The sequence below is a fragment of the Alligator mississippiensis genome, chromosome 6 (genome assembly GCF_030867095.1).
Source record: "Alligator mississippiensis isolate rAllMis1 chromosome 6, rAllMis1, whole genome shotgun sequence".
NCBI classification, from domain to species: domain Eukaryota; kingdom Metazoa; phylum Chordata; order Crocodylia; family Alligatoridae; genus Alligator; species Alligator mississippiensis.
Genome location: NC_081829.1, coordinates 50,210,807 through 50,228,947, shown reverse-complemented (window position 1 = coordinate 50,228,947; position 18,141 = coordinate 50,210,807). Strand labels below are relative to the sequence as shown.

Here is an 18,141-nt window from a genome sequence, read left to right as displayed (position 1 = left end):
AAACCACAGTAAGATGCAGGAGGTGGTAAGGGCAAGGGATGGACTGTCTCCCATGGACATACTCCCTGGTGACAGCTTAAACGTCATGTGGGAGCAAATCTTCCACAAAAACCTACAGAAGGAACACGGGGATCTGAATTGGCAGGTAGCCCACTGGGTGCTTCCTGTCATAGACAATGCATAAGTGTTGACAGTGGGGGAGCACAACACCATGCTGTTGCTGCCCCACTGCTGCTAGCCCCATGCCCCACAATTGGCATAGCAATTGCACCACCTCTGCTGTCACCCCTGCTGCTGCCAGGGCCTGGCTCCTGCCAGCCTGCAGGCCCATGCCCTGTGCCCTCCATAGGTGCAGAAATCTGGGAGGGTACATGTCCCTCCTTCCCCCGCCCTGTCCCGCCCCGTCCCGCCCCGCCCCTATGTGTTGCCTATGCTTCCCATGAGGGCACTGAGACATATGGGGGGCTGGGAGACCCACCAAACTGCCGCAGGAAAACCTGCTAATGAAAGAGGGAAACAGTCAACCACTTGCTTTGGAGCTGTCCATATGTCAGGGAGGTGTGGTGGAGAGTAAGTGAGGTGACAAAGGTCAGAACCCTAAGCAGAGAGGCAGCACTGTTCAGCTATCTGACCAAGCAGCAAGGAACCCCCACAGCCCACTTCAACAGCAGTTCATCTCCTGCTTCAGAAATGCCCTGTGGAACATCAGGAACCTACCAGCTCATGTACAGACACATGGTCCTCCCAGTTGAAAACTGTCAGAATGGGGGTGAGTGAGTTATAGCTGTACTATTAGAACAGGGGTTTTCAACCTTTTTTAATAAGTGTACCCCCGGCGGCCCCCTTTTTGATAAGTGTACCCCCCGGGGCAGTGACAAGCAGCCAGATGTGGAGCAGGGGGAGGTGGCAAGTGTGGGGCAGCTGCAATGGGTGCTGCTCCTGGCACCACTCCCCAGGAGGAATGAGTGAGCTGAGCTTGGGGGCTGGGCTCCTGCCCCCTTTCCCCTTCCCTGCCTTCCCCTCCCACTGTGAGCAGTTGGCACTCACGGCCCCCAGCTGCCTGTGCACAGCACCGTGTGCACCTGCCACCCACCCGGACATGTGGGGTGCACGCAGCCCATGAGGGGGCTACACTGCATTGCACTGCACCAGCAGCCCCCAGCACACATGGGGCGATGCTGGATGCAGGGGTGGGGAGTGGCATGTGGCTGAACGCAGAGCGGCAGCAGACGATGCATGGAAGCTTCCCCCAGGCCCCGTGTCCAGCTGGGCAGGTGACGCCTGCGCAGCAGTGCGGGATGGTGCATGGCAGTGCTCCATCCCCATCCACCCACACATACCCCCTAGGGCCTTCTCAAGTACCCACAGGGATACATGTACCCCCAGTTGACATCCCCTGCATTAGAAGATGGAAGGCAACAACAGGGAGAAGACTGTGGAAAACGCATGGAAAAGGAAAGAATTGCACAGACTGTTCAAAAATGAGACCACTAGAGAGGAGGAAACAATGACATGGAAAATGCTGATGACTATAAGGAGGAACAGAACAATAAAGACTCAGAAGCAGTGGAGCCATAAAAGGACTGGGGAAAGAAGCAGAGATGTTGTAAGGGGTGTGAGGGAAGGAGAGGAGAGAGGAGGAAAAGGGGCACAGTAGTTTTTGCATGATTGTAATGAGTAAAGGAGATGGCCATGGACAAGCAGGTAATGTTACTGAAATGGAGATGACGATGGTAAACGGTAGACGTGTATTATGAACTGTCAATTGAACTGTATGGGTCACAAAACAGGACCCAATAAAGGTATAGGTGTACATATATGAATACGTACGTATGTGTGTATATGTGTATACATATGTATGTGTGTATATATATATATTGAAAATAAAAAAGTTTATATTTTCTCTAAGTAGATGCTAAAGCGCTACTTAAAAGTGTGTTCAGGAATAACTTGTGCTAAAACTTGCAGCAGTATCAAAAAAGGTAACATGCATCAATTCTGGATAAGTTTAGTTTATGGATACTATATGCGCAAATTACTACAGCTATGTTCAGTTTAAAGTTCAGCATTTTCAAATTTCCTTCTCACTTCCATGTGTTTAGGGAGAGCATGGTCTGACAGTAAAGAGAGGGGGAAGCAGCTGCAGGGCAGCTGGGGAAAGGAGGAGATCAAGGGGTCTATCTGATCCCCCAGATTTATTTTCCCTACTGTAGTATTGAGGCAGACAAATATAATGCAAACTTCCAATAATTAGATTCTTTACCAGAAAAATTGTAACAAATTTATATATTGTCCATATAAAATAATCTAATTTTAGGGGGATTATCTTATATTTGAGTAAATACAGTACCTAAGTAGGTGCCAGCTGCTTATTATCTTGGGCCCTGCAACTTTCTAATTCTATGGCCCAGCCCTACTCTCAGTAACATGGCCTGGCCCCTGTTACAGGCAGCAATTGGAAATTGTGGTTTCCACTTTGCCCCAGGTGCTCAGTCATGTCTCTATATTACCATGCAGTATTAAAGTTAGAACATGCTCTGAGCAGTTGCACATTAAGAGTTAATATGATCTCTGACATGCACAGCTCTGACTTGCTGCTAGAGGTCTGAGGAGTAGGGACAGTGGCTCCTAGCCAAGAGCATGGGTTCTATCCCTGCTTGTGGAGAGGGGGCTGTCCACCCTCCTCAGTGAAGCCCAGACAGCTGATCTGGCACCAGGAGCTCCACTGATCCCAGCTGACTGGATCCCAACTTTCCCCAGAGAGGGCTGGGCCTTTCTTCTAGTGCAGGAGTAGGCAACGTTTTTTGGCTGGAGTGCCTTGGAAGGTGCTGGAATGCCAGCATGCCAGAAAAGCAAAACAAGGGCAGGGGGTATATGGCAGGATACACTGCATAGTAGTATAGTTAATAATCATAAATGTTGCCCTTTTTATGGTAAATACCAGATTGTCTAAAAATTGTAAACCTGGTGACAATAAAACTTGATACTCCCTTTGATCTTGTGTATTTGTTTTGTGTGGGTCCCCGCACAACAGCCGCCCAGCCCTCTTGTGCCCTTTGCCCCCCACCCAAAGCCCCTGTCCCCCAGTCCTGCTGCCCTTTGCCCCTCACCCAAAGCCCCTGCCCCCCAGCCGTGTTTGTGCCCCTGCCCCCCAGTCCCTTAAACCCCAGCTATGCTCCCTGTCTTGCTGCCCTCCCCTGGGCCCTCCAGAGCAGCAGTGCAAAGAGGGGCCACACAGGGAAGCTGCCTGCAGCTGCAAGCTCCGCGCTGCCCGGGTCACACTTCCCCTTGTGTGCATGGGAGCAGCGTAGGCAGCATGCAGGGTTGTGCCCCTTGCTGCTGCCCCCACCTGCAGGGGACGTGTGGCCAGGGCAGCAGGGAGCTGAGAGCGACAGGCAGCTTTGTGCCCCCTGCTGAGCCCTGCCACGCCAGGTTCCACTCACTGCTTTAAAGAAGTGGTGCTGAGGACAGCACAGCAAGAAGCATCGCCAGTATCTGCTGCCTCCCTGAAGCCCGGGGCTGGGGCTGGGAGGCAGCTGGGGCTGGGGCCGGGGAGGCAGCAGCTGTTTGTAGCCTCCTGGCTGCAGCCGGCCCAGGCTCTGGGGTAGCTACTGCCAGCCATGGTGTCCAGGCTGCTTGCAGCAGGGCTTGCAGCCTCCAAGACACCTGCTGGAAGCAGCCTGGGCTCCCGGCTGGCAGCAGCTACCCAGAGCCAGGGCTGGCTGCAGCTGGGAGACTGCATACAGCTTCTGCCTCCCCGCCCTGGCCCCAAGGCATAGTGATGAAAATGGCCTTGCGTGCCATTATCGGCACGTATGCCAGGGGTTGCCAACCCTTGTCCTAGCGGCAGGCAAATCCACAGAAAAATGTAATTAATTGCAATTACTCTAAATCACACTCCTGATTTCTTGTTCATCAATATTCTAATAATGCAGCAGCCCAAATATTAGGGCTGCATCTATTTTTTTTTTTTTTTACTCAAACAGTTCAAACCCTGCCACTGATTAAACAAAACCATTTCTTCCTTTATGTACTGTACTGCAGTTCAAACAATGGAAGGGCCCACTTCAAGGTTTTTTTAATATAAAATTATAACTATTGCCAATACACACGTTTCAGTTATTTGTTATACATTTTGAGTCATCAGTGCATATTGCATACAACTGGGTGTCTCAGACTCAGTTTGTGAGCAAGGCTTTCACACAAGCTGTACGGATTTATGTTTGCTGCTGTAGCTGTTCCTAGCCACATTCACTTTCTAGGAGTCTATATGAAGGCAAGTATAATGGACTGAGGCATAGGCAATCTTCTTCATTCCCTCTTGTTGAGACTGTCCAATCACTTTTCCTCCAACTGCTTCCAAAATTATTGTTAATTGGAACGTTAGCCTATTACATTGGAGGACTGACCAATCTCTAAAAATAGAAGTGATAGATGCAAGATGGTGGTACAGTATCCCTACAGCATATATTAGCTTTTTGGATTTAACATTAAATTACTACTAGCAAGCTCCTCAAAACACACACTGTTGTCCCAGTGAAAAAGTAGTAGTATGCATTAGGATCATAGGGAAGGGACCTCATGTGGTCATCTAGTCCAGCTCCCTGCTTAAGGCAGGTTCATCCCTGACTTAACCGTTCCAGCCAAGTCTATGTCTAACCTGCTCTTGAAAACCTCCAGGAATGCCAGTTACACAGTTTCTCTAGGTAGCCTGCTCCAATGCTTGATCACCCTTAAAGTCAGAAGATTCCTCCAGCCTAAATTTTCCCTGCTGCAGCTTGAGGCCTTTGCTTCTAGTCTTCTAGTCCCCTACAGCCACAGAGAAATGCCTGTTTCAGGGGTGAGCAATTATTTGGGCCTGTGGGCCACATAGGCAGTTTTGGACAGCTGTTGTGAGCCGGTCAACACCTCCCTGCCCCCCACAACCACAACAGCCCAGAGCCCACATGCTATACGGCTCCTCCCCACCACCACCACCAGCACCCAGTAGAAGCTGTGTGCACAGCCCTTATACTGGTCTATCCTGGACTCACTCTGGCTACAGCGGACAAGCTCCGGACTATCCGGGACATGAACGGAGTGCCCCCAGCAGCTGGGGGGGGCACAGCTACGCTGGCAGTGGCGGGAGCCTGGCGGCACTCAGCTGGGAGCTCCTGCAGATGCTGCTGGCACTGTCGGTGGCAGGTGGAGAGGGGGGTGGTGAGTGTTGACCAGGGGTTGGCAACCACCTACAGACACTGCCATCAGCGACCAGAGGCAATCGTGGACCACCCGCAGATGCTGCTGACACTGTTGGCAGTGGGGTGGCGAGTGGCAACTACCCATAGGCGCCGCCGACACTGTCAGCAGCACCTTTTTGCAGGGGGTGCACCCAGTGCATCCCGGACCCACTCCCACAGTCCCGGCCCTGGGCTGCCCCTGGACCAACCTGCCCACAATAAGCAGTGGCAGTGGCTGGGCAAGAGCTGCTGCTGGGCACGGGGGAAAACTGGCTGCCTCCCTCCCATTACTCCTGGGCCCTTCTTGTTGCAGCTGCCTGGAGCCCACAACTGAGCTAATGTGCAGCTGCCCCACTGGGCAGCCCAGGGGCAGCACTAGTCGTGGTGGTGACCATAGCAGAGAGGAGCTTCAGGACAGCCTGGGCACAGGCTCCAGGTGGCTGCCGCAGCTTCTGCCTAGCCACCACCGCTGCTACTGCTCATCATGGGCAGGTAGGCAGGCCCGGGATTGGGGCTCCGTGTGTAGGTCCCAGCTGGTCTGGAGCTGGTCTGCTCCAGTCAGGGAGGTATGCAAAAGAAGTGGGGTGGGGTAGGCCAGGGCTGTGCACAGGGGTCCCCACCAGTCTCCATGGGGCCAGAGCCAGCAGCAGCCGAAAGGAGCTGCCACTGGCTGGGCTGCCTAGAACTGGAGTCCAGCCCTGGAGCTGCCTCAGCCCTGCTGTGCACCCAGAGGTGGCAGGGTGTACCACGGGCCAGATAGCGCCTGGGCCAGACAGGACCGAGGGACCTGGTGCAAGCTGGACAAAGTCCCTTTGTGGGCCAGATCTGGCCTATCCCCATCATTATCACTGCCTGTCAGATATTTGAAGACTGTTATCAAATCCCCCTCAGTCTTTTCTCTAGACTAAATAACCCTAATTCTTTCAGACTTTTCTTATAAATCATGTTTCCAAGGCCTGTAGTCATTTTTATTGCCCTTTGTTGGACTCTTTCCAAACTGTACACATTCTTCTTCAAGAGTGGGGCCCAAAACTAGATACAGTACTTCAGGTGAGGCTGGGAGTAGATTTGTGTAACCGAAGCACTGTTCTGTACCCTGACTGGAGCTGTACATACAAATAACTTGCTGTGGTTCTTTTACAACAGAGTTTTGAATATAAGGGGGTTTGGGAGTATTACAAACTTTCACATCCCAAAGTAACTTATTCCTTAAGACTAGGTGCAGACATTCAAAAAGCCAGAGGCAGAACTGATCTAAGTGATGCAGTTTTCTGTAAGTGACGTAGTGAACAAAATGCACATTCACCCTTCAGGGGCAAGTGGGGCAGGGCAAATTTTTAAACCAGTCTATAAGTGCCAGACTTCTGTTCTGTTTCCAATCACTTGTACCAGTAAAAGTATAATGTCTGTACCTGGCCCAAGACTCTTGCTTTTTTTTCTCTGGACATAAATGCTAGCCACATCAATCCCTTGTATGCCACTTGTGTTAAACAGGATAATTTCACTTCATTAACTGACTAGGATTTGTAGTTTCTGGCAGACTCTGAATGACTGATCTGTAGCCAAGACTTGTTAAAAAAAGAATATTCTCCAGTATACAGTTGATCTTCCTATACATTGCTAAAGATGCGTCTCTGGAGATGAAAACACAACTAACCTCTGGGTTAACTGGCCCCTGACAGTCCAGTTCCAACTTAATTTATTCTAATGGTATTAATCTCAATAGAGTAACTTAAATAGAATTAGTTACTCCTGATTTGCTCTAATGTTTAGGACAATGATTCTCAACCATGGAGTCACTTGAAAGGTAAAAGCTGACATTTTCTGTGGGATGCCATTGGTCTAAAAACTGCTGGTCTGGGGGGAAAATCAGGGTCTAGATGTCATTTGTGTTTAGACATCTGTATGGCTGCTCAGTCACCTTTCCTGGATGAGAAAACACAAGGAGGAGCAGGGAGGGTCACTCTCTTTGAGCATGTTGATAAATTCCCCAGAGTCTATTTAACTGTCGGCTTAAAGGCATTAACAGGAAAGAAATTACTTGCCAGAAACCTGATGGAAAGGAATGTGACTTCTTCATTCAGGAAATGTCATTTTTTTTTCTGCATCTACTTTAACTCTCAGAGAACCAGCAGTTCCTTACTCAAGTTTCACCTTCATTGCTTAAGTCTGTTCACAGTCATTTTTCTGCAAACCCTGGGTACAACTAGTGATGGTGCACCTTGTGCCGCTGCTAGTTGTCCCCGGAAAATGCCTGTGCCATGTGTGCTCAGGTGCATGGCATGTTAGCCTGGGTGGGATAGGGAAGGCTGCCCCCAGCAGCCTTACTTGTGGTCCTGGGAGCCTCCTGGGGCTGCAGCAGCAGCAATCCTGCCACGCAGAGCCTGGCTGGTAGTCAGGAGTGTGGCTTTGGCCACCCTGGCTGATTTTGAGCAGTGTATGCTGCCCCCATGTGTGTTGTTCTGTTTTTTTTCTGCGGGTTTTTTTGACCCCCGGATATCCAGGGGTCAGCCCCTCCCCCACACTACTCCCCTGCAGAGCAGAGAAATACCTCAATGTGTGGCATGTGGCGCTGCACTCTGCGCCTATCTGGATGTGGCCTAAATGGCTTTTTACTGATCAAGTGCCAGGTGAGGTAGAGTGTTTGTTGGCTAGCTGACCATTATTCATCACTATCTTTTTCCAGTTATATAAAAAAAAAAAAAAAGATTAAAGACAAGACACTGCGACTTTGGGGATCAACCAAACCTTTTGTTGCTTGCCTACGGAGTTGGAAAATTCAGTGCTTTTTGCCCAGCCTTTCCATGCAGATCCCTGGCAGCAGGGCAGAGGCAAGCATTTCAAGCTGGGTTCAGGTGATTAGAGCTGTTCAGGGTGTGGTTTGCGTGGAGAGAGCTCCCTGTAGCAGGTGCATGGGCAGGGAGGTTGGTTTTCTCCTGGCGGGGACTGGCTGGCTCCTCTTGTGTCTTCTTCCAGGTCTGGATCATTTTCTCCCTTCCCTGCAGCCTCAAGGCACTTACAAACCCTGTTCTTACAAACCTGCCCTTACTTCTTCAAAACACACGACCCAAGACCTGTCCCCGGAGTGCACCTAGGGCAGGCACGAGGGCTTTGCCGCGGGCAGGAGGGCACCCTCGAGACCGACTACATCAGCTCGTGGGGCCGCACGGGCGTGAGGGGAGGTCGCAGTCCAGAGCTGCCCCCTGCGCGCCGCGGCCTCCATCTTCCTGCCTGCCTGCAGCTGCGGCAGCGCCAGCCCAGCCGCTCCGCGCAGTCACCATGGCAAGCCCCATGTTCACTGACAAACACTGGCGCGAAGGTAGCGCCGCCTGGAAGGACTCCTCCAGCAGCACCGAGCCGGTGACCTCAGCCGCTATGAGTCATTCTGCGGGGACTTGAGGGGAAAACAAGACCCCGCGCGGCGGGTCTCGCCTTGCCGGGCCGGGGAGGCGGCGGCAGGAGCGCTCCCCCCGCGGGCTGCAGCAGCGCTAGGAGGAGGCAGCTCAGTCTTGCCCGAGCGCCTGCCACAGGCCCCGGCAGCGGCGCGGGGAGAGGCAGACCCAGCCAAGTCTCCCCGCAGCCTCCCAGGCCCCCGGACTCTTTGCCGATCCGGTGCAACTCCCCCGCCCTCCTGCGCCGTCTGGCGGAAGGAGACAGCGCGTTGTGCCGGTCGCCATGGCAGTGGGCTGCGTGGGCGGAGTGGTCGGGGCAGCAGTTCTGCTGTGAGCAGTTCCCGCCCCCTCCCGCGCCTCAGTATTTGTGTCCGGCTGGCGGCGGCGGCGCCCGGGCGCGCGGCTCCAGCGACCCGCCGCAGGGGCGCTCCTCTCCCTCCGGGCGGCGCGGCCATGAGCGGCCCGTAGCGGCGCGAAGCGGCTGGTGCGGTCCCTGCGCGGCGGCGGCGGCGGCGGCCATGGCGGTGGTGGAGACGCGGCCGGAGCTAGTGGGGAAGCGGTTCCTGTGTGTCGGCGGCGGCGAGGAGCCGGCGGAGCGCGGGGACGGCGGGCGCTGGCGAGCCGGCGTCATCCGCGCCGTGTCCCAGCGCGACTCGCTCAGCCCCGAGCTGGCGGTAAGCACGGCCCGGCCCGGCCCGGCCCGGCCCCGGGGTCTGTGCGGCGCCCCGTGTGCTAGGGCCGCGGGGGCGCTGCGGCGGCTCTGCGGGCGCATCCCCCGGGCGGCGGCCGCCATGGGGCCGGGCAGGGGTGCGATGGAGCGGGCCGGGACGGGATCGCGGCGCTGCCTCCCCTGGGCTTCCTAGTCCGGAGATGCGGGGGGCGGCTGTAGCTGGGGGAAGCACGAGCAGGGTCTTCCCGCAGCGGGGCCGGGGGCGGGTCGGAACCTCCCGCGGCGCCTTCACCTGCCCGGGGAGCGCGGGGTGCTCGCGCCACTCGCTCTGGAGCCGGTTTCGCAGGAGTTGTTCAGGAGCTGCTGCTAGGGTGGGGGTCTGCTGATGTAATAGGGGTGACGTGCTTGCTGTTGGACATCCTGGCGCTTCTGCTTTATTTTAGGAAGGGGCAGTTGTGAGCCTGTGTCTGTTCCCGTGGTTTTCTGGTCCAAGTGCTAGCACTCAAAGCTGGGTGTCCTCACCCCTGCACTGGGTGAGAGGCTCACCTCTGTCCTTCTGTTGATCTAAATTCTGCTCATAGCTGTTTGTCAGTATGAGGTTTGTCGGAAAACCTCGTCTCTTGTGTTTCCAAAGTAGTACTGTAGAGTACACCTCTCATCAAGGGGGGGATGCATGTATTTAGCAGCAATGCTTGAAAAACTTGACAGCACTTACCAGCCAGCTTATATTGATTGGTTTGCATCAGGCAGGACTGGTGATGAAGACTGGAAGGATGCCTTCTGCCTTGAGGACTATATTTGTCATGTTGTTTATAGCCTGGTATAGGTATACCACAATTGTAGGTATGCCCTGCCATTCCTGTAGTATATTAAGCTCTTCTCAGTCTGTTTAGTACATTTATTTTGCAAGACTGTGTGGAAAGTTCTGTCATCTCTGTTTTACAGATGGGGAGCCAAGGGGTCAAGTGAGTAAGGGTTTGTCTGCATTGCACGGACTAGGGCTGCATAGAGGTGCCCAACTTAGCTCGTGTGCTGGAAGCAATAGATCTGCATGAGCGCTGTGTGTTAACCTTGGTCACAGCTCTGCATCAACCTGGCTGTACTGCTTTTGATATGCAAGTTAGTTTGGGTATCTTTACACAGCACTGCACTGTGTTTTGTAGGTGTATCCAAAATGAGCTGTCCACAATTTCACAGTCAGTCAGTGGGGGACCTGGAATTAAACCCAGGTTTTCCAGGTCTCAGATTAGCAGCCGAACCACTGGGACATCCTTTCTCTAGGTAGATGCTGTAGAGGATATACAGAATTAATGGTATACGTTCCCTGCAACTTAAGGGGAATGTTCAAATGAATATAAGAACAAAGAGGAGCAGGAAGTTTGGAAGAAAGAGTTACAAGTTATGGTAATAAATTCATGGCATTGTTCATGTGGATTGAATTTTTCTTTGCGTTTGACCAATACTGGCATCTGATTAGTGAATCCTTGTTCATGTAAAAGCCCCCTTTTTACTCCCTCTGCAAAAGAAGAAAAACTCTTCCCCCTTCTCCCCTGGGCCCATGCCTGTTTAGCTCCTACCATGGATGGGATGTTTGTTTTTTATCATCCAATCACAGCTTTTCTTTTAGGTGGTCTTCTGTCTCACTACTCATTGGCAGAGTGAAATATTGTTTTTGATAGTTGAATTGTTACTCATGGGGCTCTGAATGGTATCCTGATGGGCAATTTTTGTCAGTTTTTTTTTGTTGTCCTGGCATCTGAAAGCTGTGAGCTTTGGGTAAGCACAAGGACTGTTGACAGCTTGAGGAAGACAACTACTGAATCACCTCATTTGTTGTAAGACTTCACAGTTGTATGGGACTAAGAATTATTTTAATGAAAGCTTCACATACTGACGGCCTTAGGTTCCCTGCTCACCACAAGTATCCCAGTGGGTTTTCAAGGCTTTATATACTTCATCCCATGGAAAATGGTTATTTTTCATAGGTAAATCCTGAAATATTCTCACATAATTGACATAAACTGATCTTCTTGTCAATACAGTAAACGGACACGAACCCAACAAAACAATTCTAAAATACCAAAGTTCAGGCAGTTTTAAAATGATCAACCACCAATTGCAACCGCTATTTTCAACCAATCAAACGTAGTTGATGGGTGAGTCTACACGTCACTGTACAGCGATGTTGCTATGGCTCTATGGTTTAGTACTTCCTTCTGGAAGGAAGGAAGTACTAAAGCATGATGCAGTATGGGTGGTTACTGTGCTGTGCACATGGTGCATGGTTAGATTTCACCACTACAGTGTGGTAGTGGTACAGTATACCAGGGGAGCGCACCGCTAGCTTGCTGTAGCTGTCAACCACATGTAGACCCACATCACTGTAGCGTACTGTACAGTAACATAGCACATCGCTACATTGCCATAGGGCAAAATGTAGATGCATCCAATGAGACTAAAAATGGGATTAGGTCCCCCTTGCTGCCTTGTAAATATTACCAGCTACATTACAATAATGAAAAATATGCTAATTTGTACAGAATGTGAACAAAAGTACTATGCAAATGGTAATATGTTAAAGTAGAGTCTAAGTAAAAATGAAAAATATTGCAGTGTCCTTTCCCTTTCTGTTATGGAAGTATTATTTTCCCGCATTATCTTGTAACTTTACCAGTGGCAGGAAGCATGGCCAAATCAACTGGCAGTGATGGCCATCCTACTGGCTGATGTCTTGGAAAATGAACCTGATACCTCCTACCATGTACAAAGCCTCCTCTTGGCCCAGAATCATAACTCATGGCTATTCCAAAAGTATTCTTGTTCACACCATAGTGAACTCCAGGCGCTCCGTGGAACTGAACGTATGTGTGTGATAACTAATTACTCTATGGTATGCTCAAATAAGGTTAAATAAATCTGTATATAGTTTAAGGGTCTACCTGGACTCCTTTAATGTAGGGGATCCTCAAACATTTTTATAATATGAACCACAGCTTAATAGTTTTACAAACCTAACTTCTCATTTGTGAATGCTTGTGGCAACAGCATCATTTCATGCACCTCCCCCTATGTTCTGATCGTGGCACTGGTCCATAAGAGAAGTTCCTAGCAATGACTACCATTAGAGGCAACTGAGAGAGCACTGTATCTTTATTTCTAACTGAGTTTAAAGACTTCCATGTGCTGTTAGTGGTGATGAGATTGGACATTTAGAGAACTGGCCAGCAAAAAGAAGGTGGAGTCAGCCTAGGATTTGCTTGCTCTCTACTCGGCTGTAGCAGTTGCTCTCCTTGTTTGTGAAATGCTTATTTAAATCAATATTATTAGGATCAAACCTACAATTGTATCTGAGAGACAGCTTACCTGTCTTCCTGGGTTCTGTTGCTTTAAAAATTTGTTCTTAAAAGGGCATTGTCAACTTGACATCTGACTAACTTAAAAATAAGCTAAAAGCTGTTTGGGGTACTATAAACTTCCCCCAAAGTTCTACCTATTTTTTTTCAAAATAGGAGAAGTGTTATTGTGAACTGTTTTTTAATACAAAAAAGAGAAACTGGGAAATAGGCTTTTTAAACTGAAGGTACCTTATTTAAAAAGGTTGTCTAACTTTTATTGAAAATTATATCTATAAATCATGATAAACTTGTAGTGAATTTTGCTAATATTCTGTTTTCTACATGACAATGCTAAACTTGGGAATAGTGTTTCATGATGAGCAGATGTTATAAACTTTAATAATTGTCTGGAAGGCATACGTCACCTTGACAACAACAAAAAACTAGCTTGTTAAAGGAAACACTTAATTTTTGGAGTAAAGGAACCATCTGTGGACTTTTGCGCAGAATTTTGCTTTATTATGCAGTTGTTTTTTCATGCTGTTTTGTTTGGTATTTACCAAGTAATGAACAGGAAGTAATATTGGAGCAAAATTATGGTAAAAGTTTTGCAAGAACTGACCTCTTGCATTTTAAGTTCACATATAAAATGAGAAACCTGGGGATTGTGCAAAAGGTACTTTTTGTAAACGTGACTTGCGAAGAGTAGTAAGAGTGAGCTTGTGTGTGTTTTCTCCAACTGCACTTTTCTTCCTCAGTGTTTCTAGCAGTGGAATCAAAATGTGACATATGACAAGTGACATATGATTAGACTTTCATAATTACAGTTACTTGAAAATGAAGACAAAATACTTGATAGACTAAAGTTTCTTGTGGCTAAGCTGACTACACTGAAAACCAATCACTGTTGTATTTTTTACTGGTCTCTCTTTTTTTACGTAACATATCTAATCTCCTTTTTGATCTAATGAAACTTTTTTTTCGTGGAAGATACCTCGATTATATTATTATGATCCAAAACAATTCTGCAAATGTGAGAGTCCTTCCCCCACTCCTGTGTGTTAATTTTAGTGCGGTAAAATCCTTGTTGGATTTTTAGGTAGTGTTCTGCTTGTAAGTCTTTTGCTAATTTTCCTAATAGCTGCTTTGCGATCTGGGGTGTTAGAGGAAAAGATAGATTTTATAAATTTGTTAAGCACATTTCATCTCACACATCAGAATAGCTGACTGTTTTTTCTATTCCTATTTTAAGTTTGCTTTTAAAAAATTTATAGGGTTTTGGGGTATGAAAGGAGTTAGAGAAGTAGCATGTACTGAAAGTATCAGTTGCAGAAAAAAGCTTCAAATAAACTTGGACAAAGGAGGGGATGAAACTTTTAATGTGTTGTGCGAGGTAAGGCTAGCAAATGGGATGGTACCGTGTTCTCTCATATACAACATGCATTCCCCCCCCCCCCCCCCCCCCCCCCAAAAAAAAAAAAAAAATCAGTTCCTTAAATTTGGGGGGCATGTTTTAGGTGGGGAAGTTGTTTTCTTTGCTGAAAAAGTAGCAAGGTTGGAGACACTGTGCATGCTATATGGTTGCCAAGATGGCAGTCCTTTATTAACATACTCACAATCCTGGCTATAGGCTGAGCACTGTAGCTTGTGCCTGAAGCAATAAGTGAGCTGCTTGTAACAGCTGGAGGAGACTTATGATATGAAAACAACATTTTATTATGGGAACTTGGATAAAGCGCTGCTTACAGTAAAAAACTAACAGTCTTGCTACTGCCCTTCCAATGGTCTTGGGTCTAAGCTTGTGTGATATCATGGAATAAGTCTTCCTGGGAGCATTGTGTGTCTAGGAAGTATAGCATCCCAGGAGATAGTCTGGGTGAAGAAGATGGCAGCAGAAATTTCATGTCCTAGGTAAGATTAGATTTGGTTGCTAACAAGGCTCAACAAATATATTTTGACACCTATTAAGTAGAGGCCAATGCAAAAGATGATCTGCTTTCAGTTTGGAGATGAATCCAAGAGCAAGTTCTTGTGAGGGACATGGGCTTCTCATCACTAGTTATGGGAAGAGGTGTTTAGCCCTATGATGGCTGTCCCTGGATCTGGTAAGGGATGATATGGAATGCATCTCCCTCTCCCATATGAACCTTGGTTAGTAGGTACTGGAAATTAGAGGAAAAACAGGCAAGAATAAAGATTGTATTTCTTTTTTCCTCTCTTTTTATTAATTCTTAAAGGACTTCAATAAACGAACAAAGATCTGGACATTTTGCGCGTAACTATAACATTCTTCTTGGAAAAAATGAAGATAAGAATCTTGTCAACTTCAGTGTCATTGTGGATAAAAGTAAAAATTATAAAATATATTGTTGCATAAATGAAAGAAGAAAATTTGCCTCTCCCTTTTTAACAGTAATGGTGGAAGAGTGAGTTTTGTCACCTGTTTTATCTGCCATTGCCACTGCAAATACTAAAAAGTGATTTATTTTCTGCTGAAGTCATTAAGAGGAACATATAGGCCACTGGGTGATTTAACAAAACATTAAAAAACAGACCTATACTCTAACAAAATACATGGCAGGATATGAATACTTCAGTAGGAACAAATGTATATCAAATCAGTAAATAAACTTTGAAGTTGGATTGTTGGAAAGCATTTCTTTCCTTCTATGACTATGCTTTGGATGTTGATGAAAGTACTGAGAGACATTCTTAGGTTATATCTGGGGATGGTTGCACTTCCAGGTCTATCAATGAGACCTGATATTACAGGTGTCTAATAAATGCAGTTACCCTCAAATATATGTGATATTGTTCCAACTTTACTTTGTAAAAAACCAAAATTTGAAAGTTAGAAAATGCATTGGTAAGAGTTGGTCAGGTAGCTAATATTTCAGAGGTGCCCTTTCAGGCATTTGAGTAAATTTTTTTTAAACAGAAACAAAAAAAAGAGTTTGCTTCACTTTATGTAGCCAAGATCTGCTAGATATAATAGAGGTGAGACCAGTTACTTAAATTCCACCCTTCCAGAATTTCCTTGTTAATCTTTTGAAACTTTGTCTCAGAATAAGGTGGATTGAAGAAATGAAGTCTTGTTCCTGATGAAAGTAGTGCAGTATCAGAGGGAGGATGTGTTTTTCTGCAGAAGTGTGAGTTTTAGTTAATTTGTGTAAGAATTGCAGGGGTTAAACTGGAGTCGGAAAGAGAAGGGGAAACTGATAATTATCTTCCAAACCTTGTCCACATGATAAGCTCCACCTATTTGAGATGCTACTCTCTGTAGATTGTGCACAAGTTAAAATGTGACTGTCTGCATGCCAGGGTCTCCTGGAATTCTTGGGTTTAATTCCCTAAAATGAAGCTCTGATATCTTGTTAGGCTTCTTGACTTTAGGGAAAAATTAGTATCATCATCACAAATGCATACAGTTGGGGTAACAAAATGAATTGTCACTTCCTAATGATACTGCTTCTATGAACACTGAAAATAATTGAGATTTTAAGTGTAATCATTAGCGGTCAGGATTGATGTACATTGAGATGAATGAGCTGTTAGTAATTTCCATGGTTGTCTCAGGCTTTCTATAGACTGACAGTATCATTACATCAATTGCAGTCTCTTCATGTCCTCAAGATTTTCCCCACAAACAGATCAGGTGGAGACTAAGACCATTCCTTTGCGAGACACTAAATAAGCTAATGGTGTGAAGTCAATACAAAGATTTGTCTTAATTTTGAGTGTACTGTGTAGATATGGCCTCACTTGTGGCCTAAAGAAAGCTGAGATTGTTTAGAATTAGCAAGTATCTTTTAGGGATGCTTGTATTTTGGTTTTTCCAATCAATTTTTCTTCAAATATTCTTTGGCTGGTATTAATTGCTTGGGTTCTGTCTGCTGCTGTTACTGTCCCTATGAATAAATGGAGTAAAGGACCTTGTTATTTACTAATTAGGGTATCTGTGGGAATATCTCTGGCAGCTACGCTGTTAGCAGTACCCAAGTTAGATCCAGTATGACTATGTGAATAGCAATCCCTTCATTATAGACCTACCTGTACTATGTTTGACTGTTTTCATTATTTTGGGCCACAGTGCAAATAGTGACATATATCAAAATGTTGTGTTATTTCCATATATTTTTAAGAAGAATTTATTTTCCTTAATTTGGCAAGTGAAAATTCTAAGTGTTAATTGACCTGTAATACTGTGGTAGAAAAGTACTGTTTTGGGAAGGATAGTTATGGAGTTGTTTGGGATTAGAGGTCAGGAATAAAGTGACAGCTTACTCCAAGCTCCACACACTTGCCAAAATTAAAATGCTGCTTACATGGTTCAGAATAAACGTTTGCTGAGAATTGTGTGAAAACTCATGTAGACATTGAATTGGTTACATCTTGGCTGACTTGCTGAAGGCTTTTCTTTGTTTTCTTCTTTTTTTCAAGCCATTGGGGATAGACTGTTTTGTAAACGAGGATAGCTTAAATTCCACAGCATAAGATTTCAGCCACTGTGGAAAAGGAACCGCTTGCCGAGTTGCTGCCAGCTGGCCCACTCCAAGCCCTGAGTGCAGTGTGTGGGTGTGTGTGTGGTGGGGAAGGAGTAGGAAGTGAATGTACGGGGAGCATTAACAAAGGTGGATTACTTTTAAACAATACGTTTCCAGCTGGTTTCCTGTAATTGAAGGTTTTTGTCTATTCTCTATGGTAGATGGTGGCTTTTGCCTATGTTACACTTACTACATAAATTCTTTTAAAGAGGGCTGTATGCATGTCTTACGGACATTTCAGGCTGTTTTACAGAAATTGGAATCACTAGAATGGCTTAAAATCTATTAACTGCACAGATCAACCCAGATAGTTCATGGTGTTATTTGTTTTTTTTAATTATTTTGCATAGTTGTGGGCAGAATATGCTGCAGTTGTATACATACTCTATTTACCTGTAATGTGGACTGTGACCACAGTTGGATAATGAAGGTCTGTTTTAGGTAAAGGACTACCGCAATGAGGTCAAAATAGGGAGGAGGGGGAGGAAGGGGGAATACATGTGTAGGAGGTTCAGCTATCAAAAAGTTGGAGAACATTATGTATTGATCTAGAAATTAACTTCTTAAATCCCTCCTTCCAGTTTTCAAAGCCAAAAAAGAAAACACAAACTATAACATCGTTTAACGAGAAGAATTGTGGCTGTCATTTGGAAATGATAGCCCCATTTGATTACTCATTTGATTACTACTGTTTAGTGATTGGAGAAAAGCAACAAGAGATGTCTAGCTAACTTGTCCTAGAATTTGCTCATGTGTAGCAATGTCTTGACCTCAAGGGCAGCCATAATGCCCTCTGCAGCCTCAGTAACTCCTGCCCTGCTCTGGCTCCTCGGGGTACCCTGCCATTTCTTCCTTGTGTGCTACGCCTTGATGGAATTTATCTTGCAGGAAGCTGCCCCAGGGTGCTATAGTGAACCTGAGTCCCTCAACCTTCACGTGCTTCATCTATGCAGCTGGCACCAGCCTTGCCCTTGGGCACTA

The 18,141-nt window shown here is 47.0% G+C and overlaps 1 protein-coding gene across 2 annotated transcripts in view; it reads left to right on the top strand.

Annotated features, from left to right (window-relative positions):
- The first annotated feature begins 8,955 nt into the window (after positions 1-8,955).
- The window catches only part of JMJD1C (jumonji domain containing 1C), a 258,840-nt gene continuing 249,654 nt past the window's right edge, over positions 8,956-18,141 (top strand). The window contains exon 1 of one of the 2 annotated variants that reach the window (XM_059729871.1): positions 8,956-9,285. In XM_059729871.1, coding sequence (XP_059585854.1) covers positions 9,130-9,285 — 156 coding nt within the window. In that variant the 5' untranslated portion in view covers positions 8,956-9,129. The remainder of the gene's footprint in view (positions 9,286-18,141) is intronic. The other variant, XM_014610135.3, reaches the window with a different exon arrangement.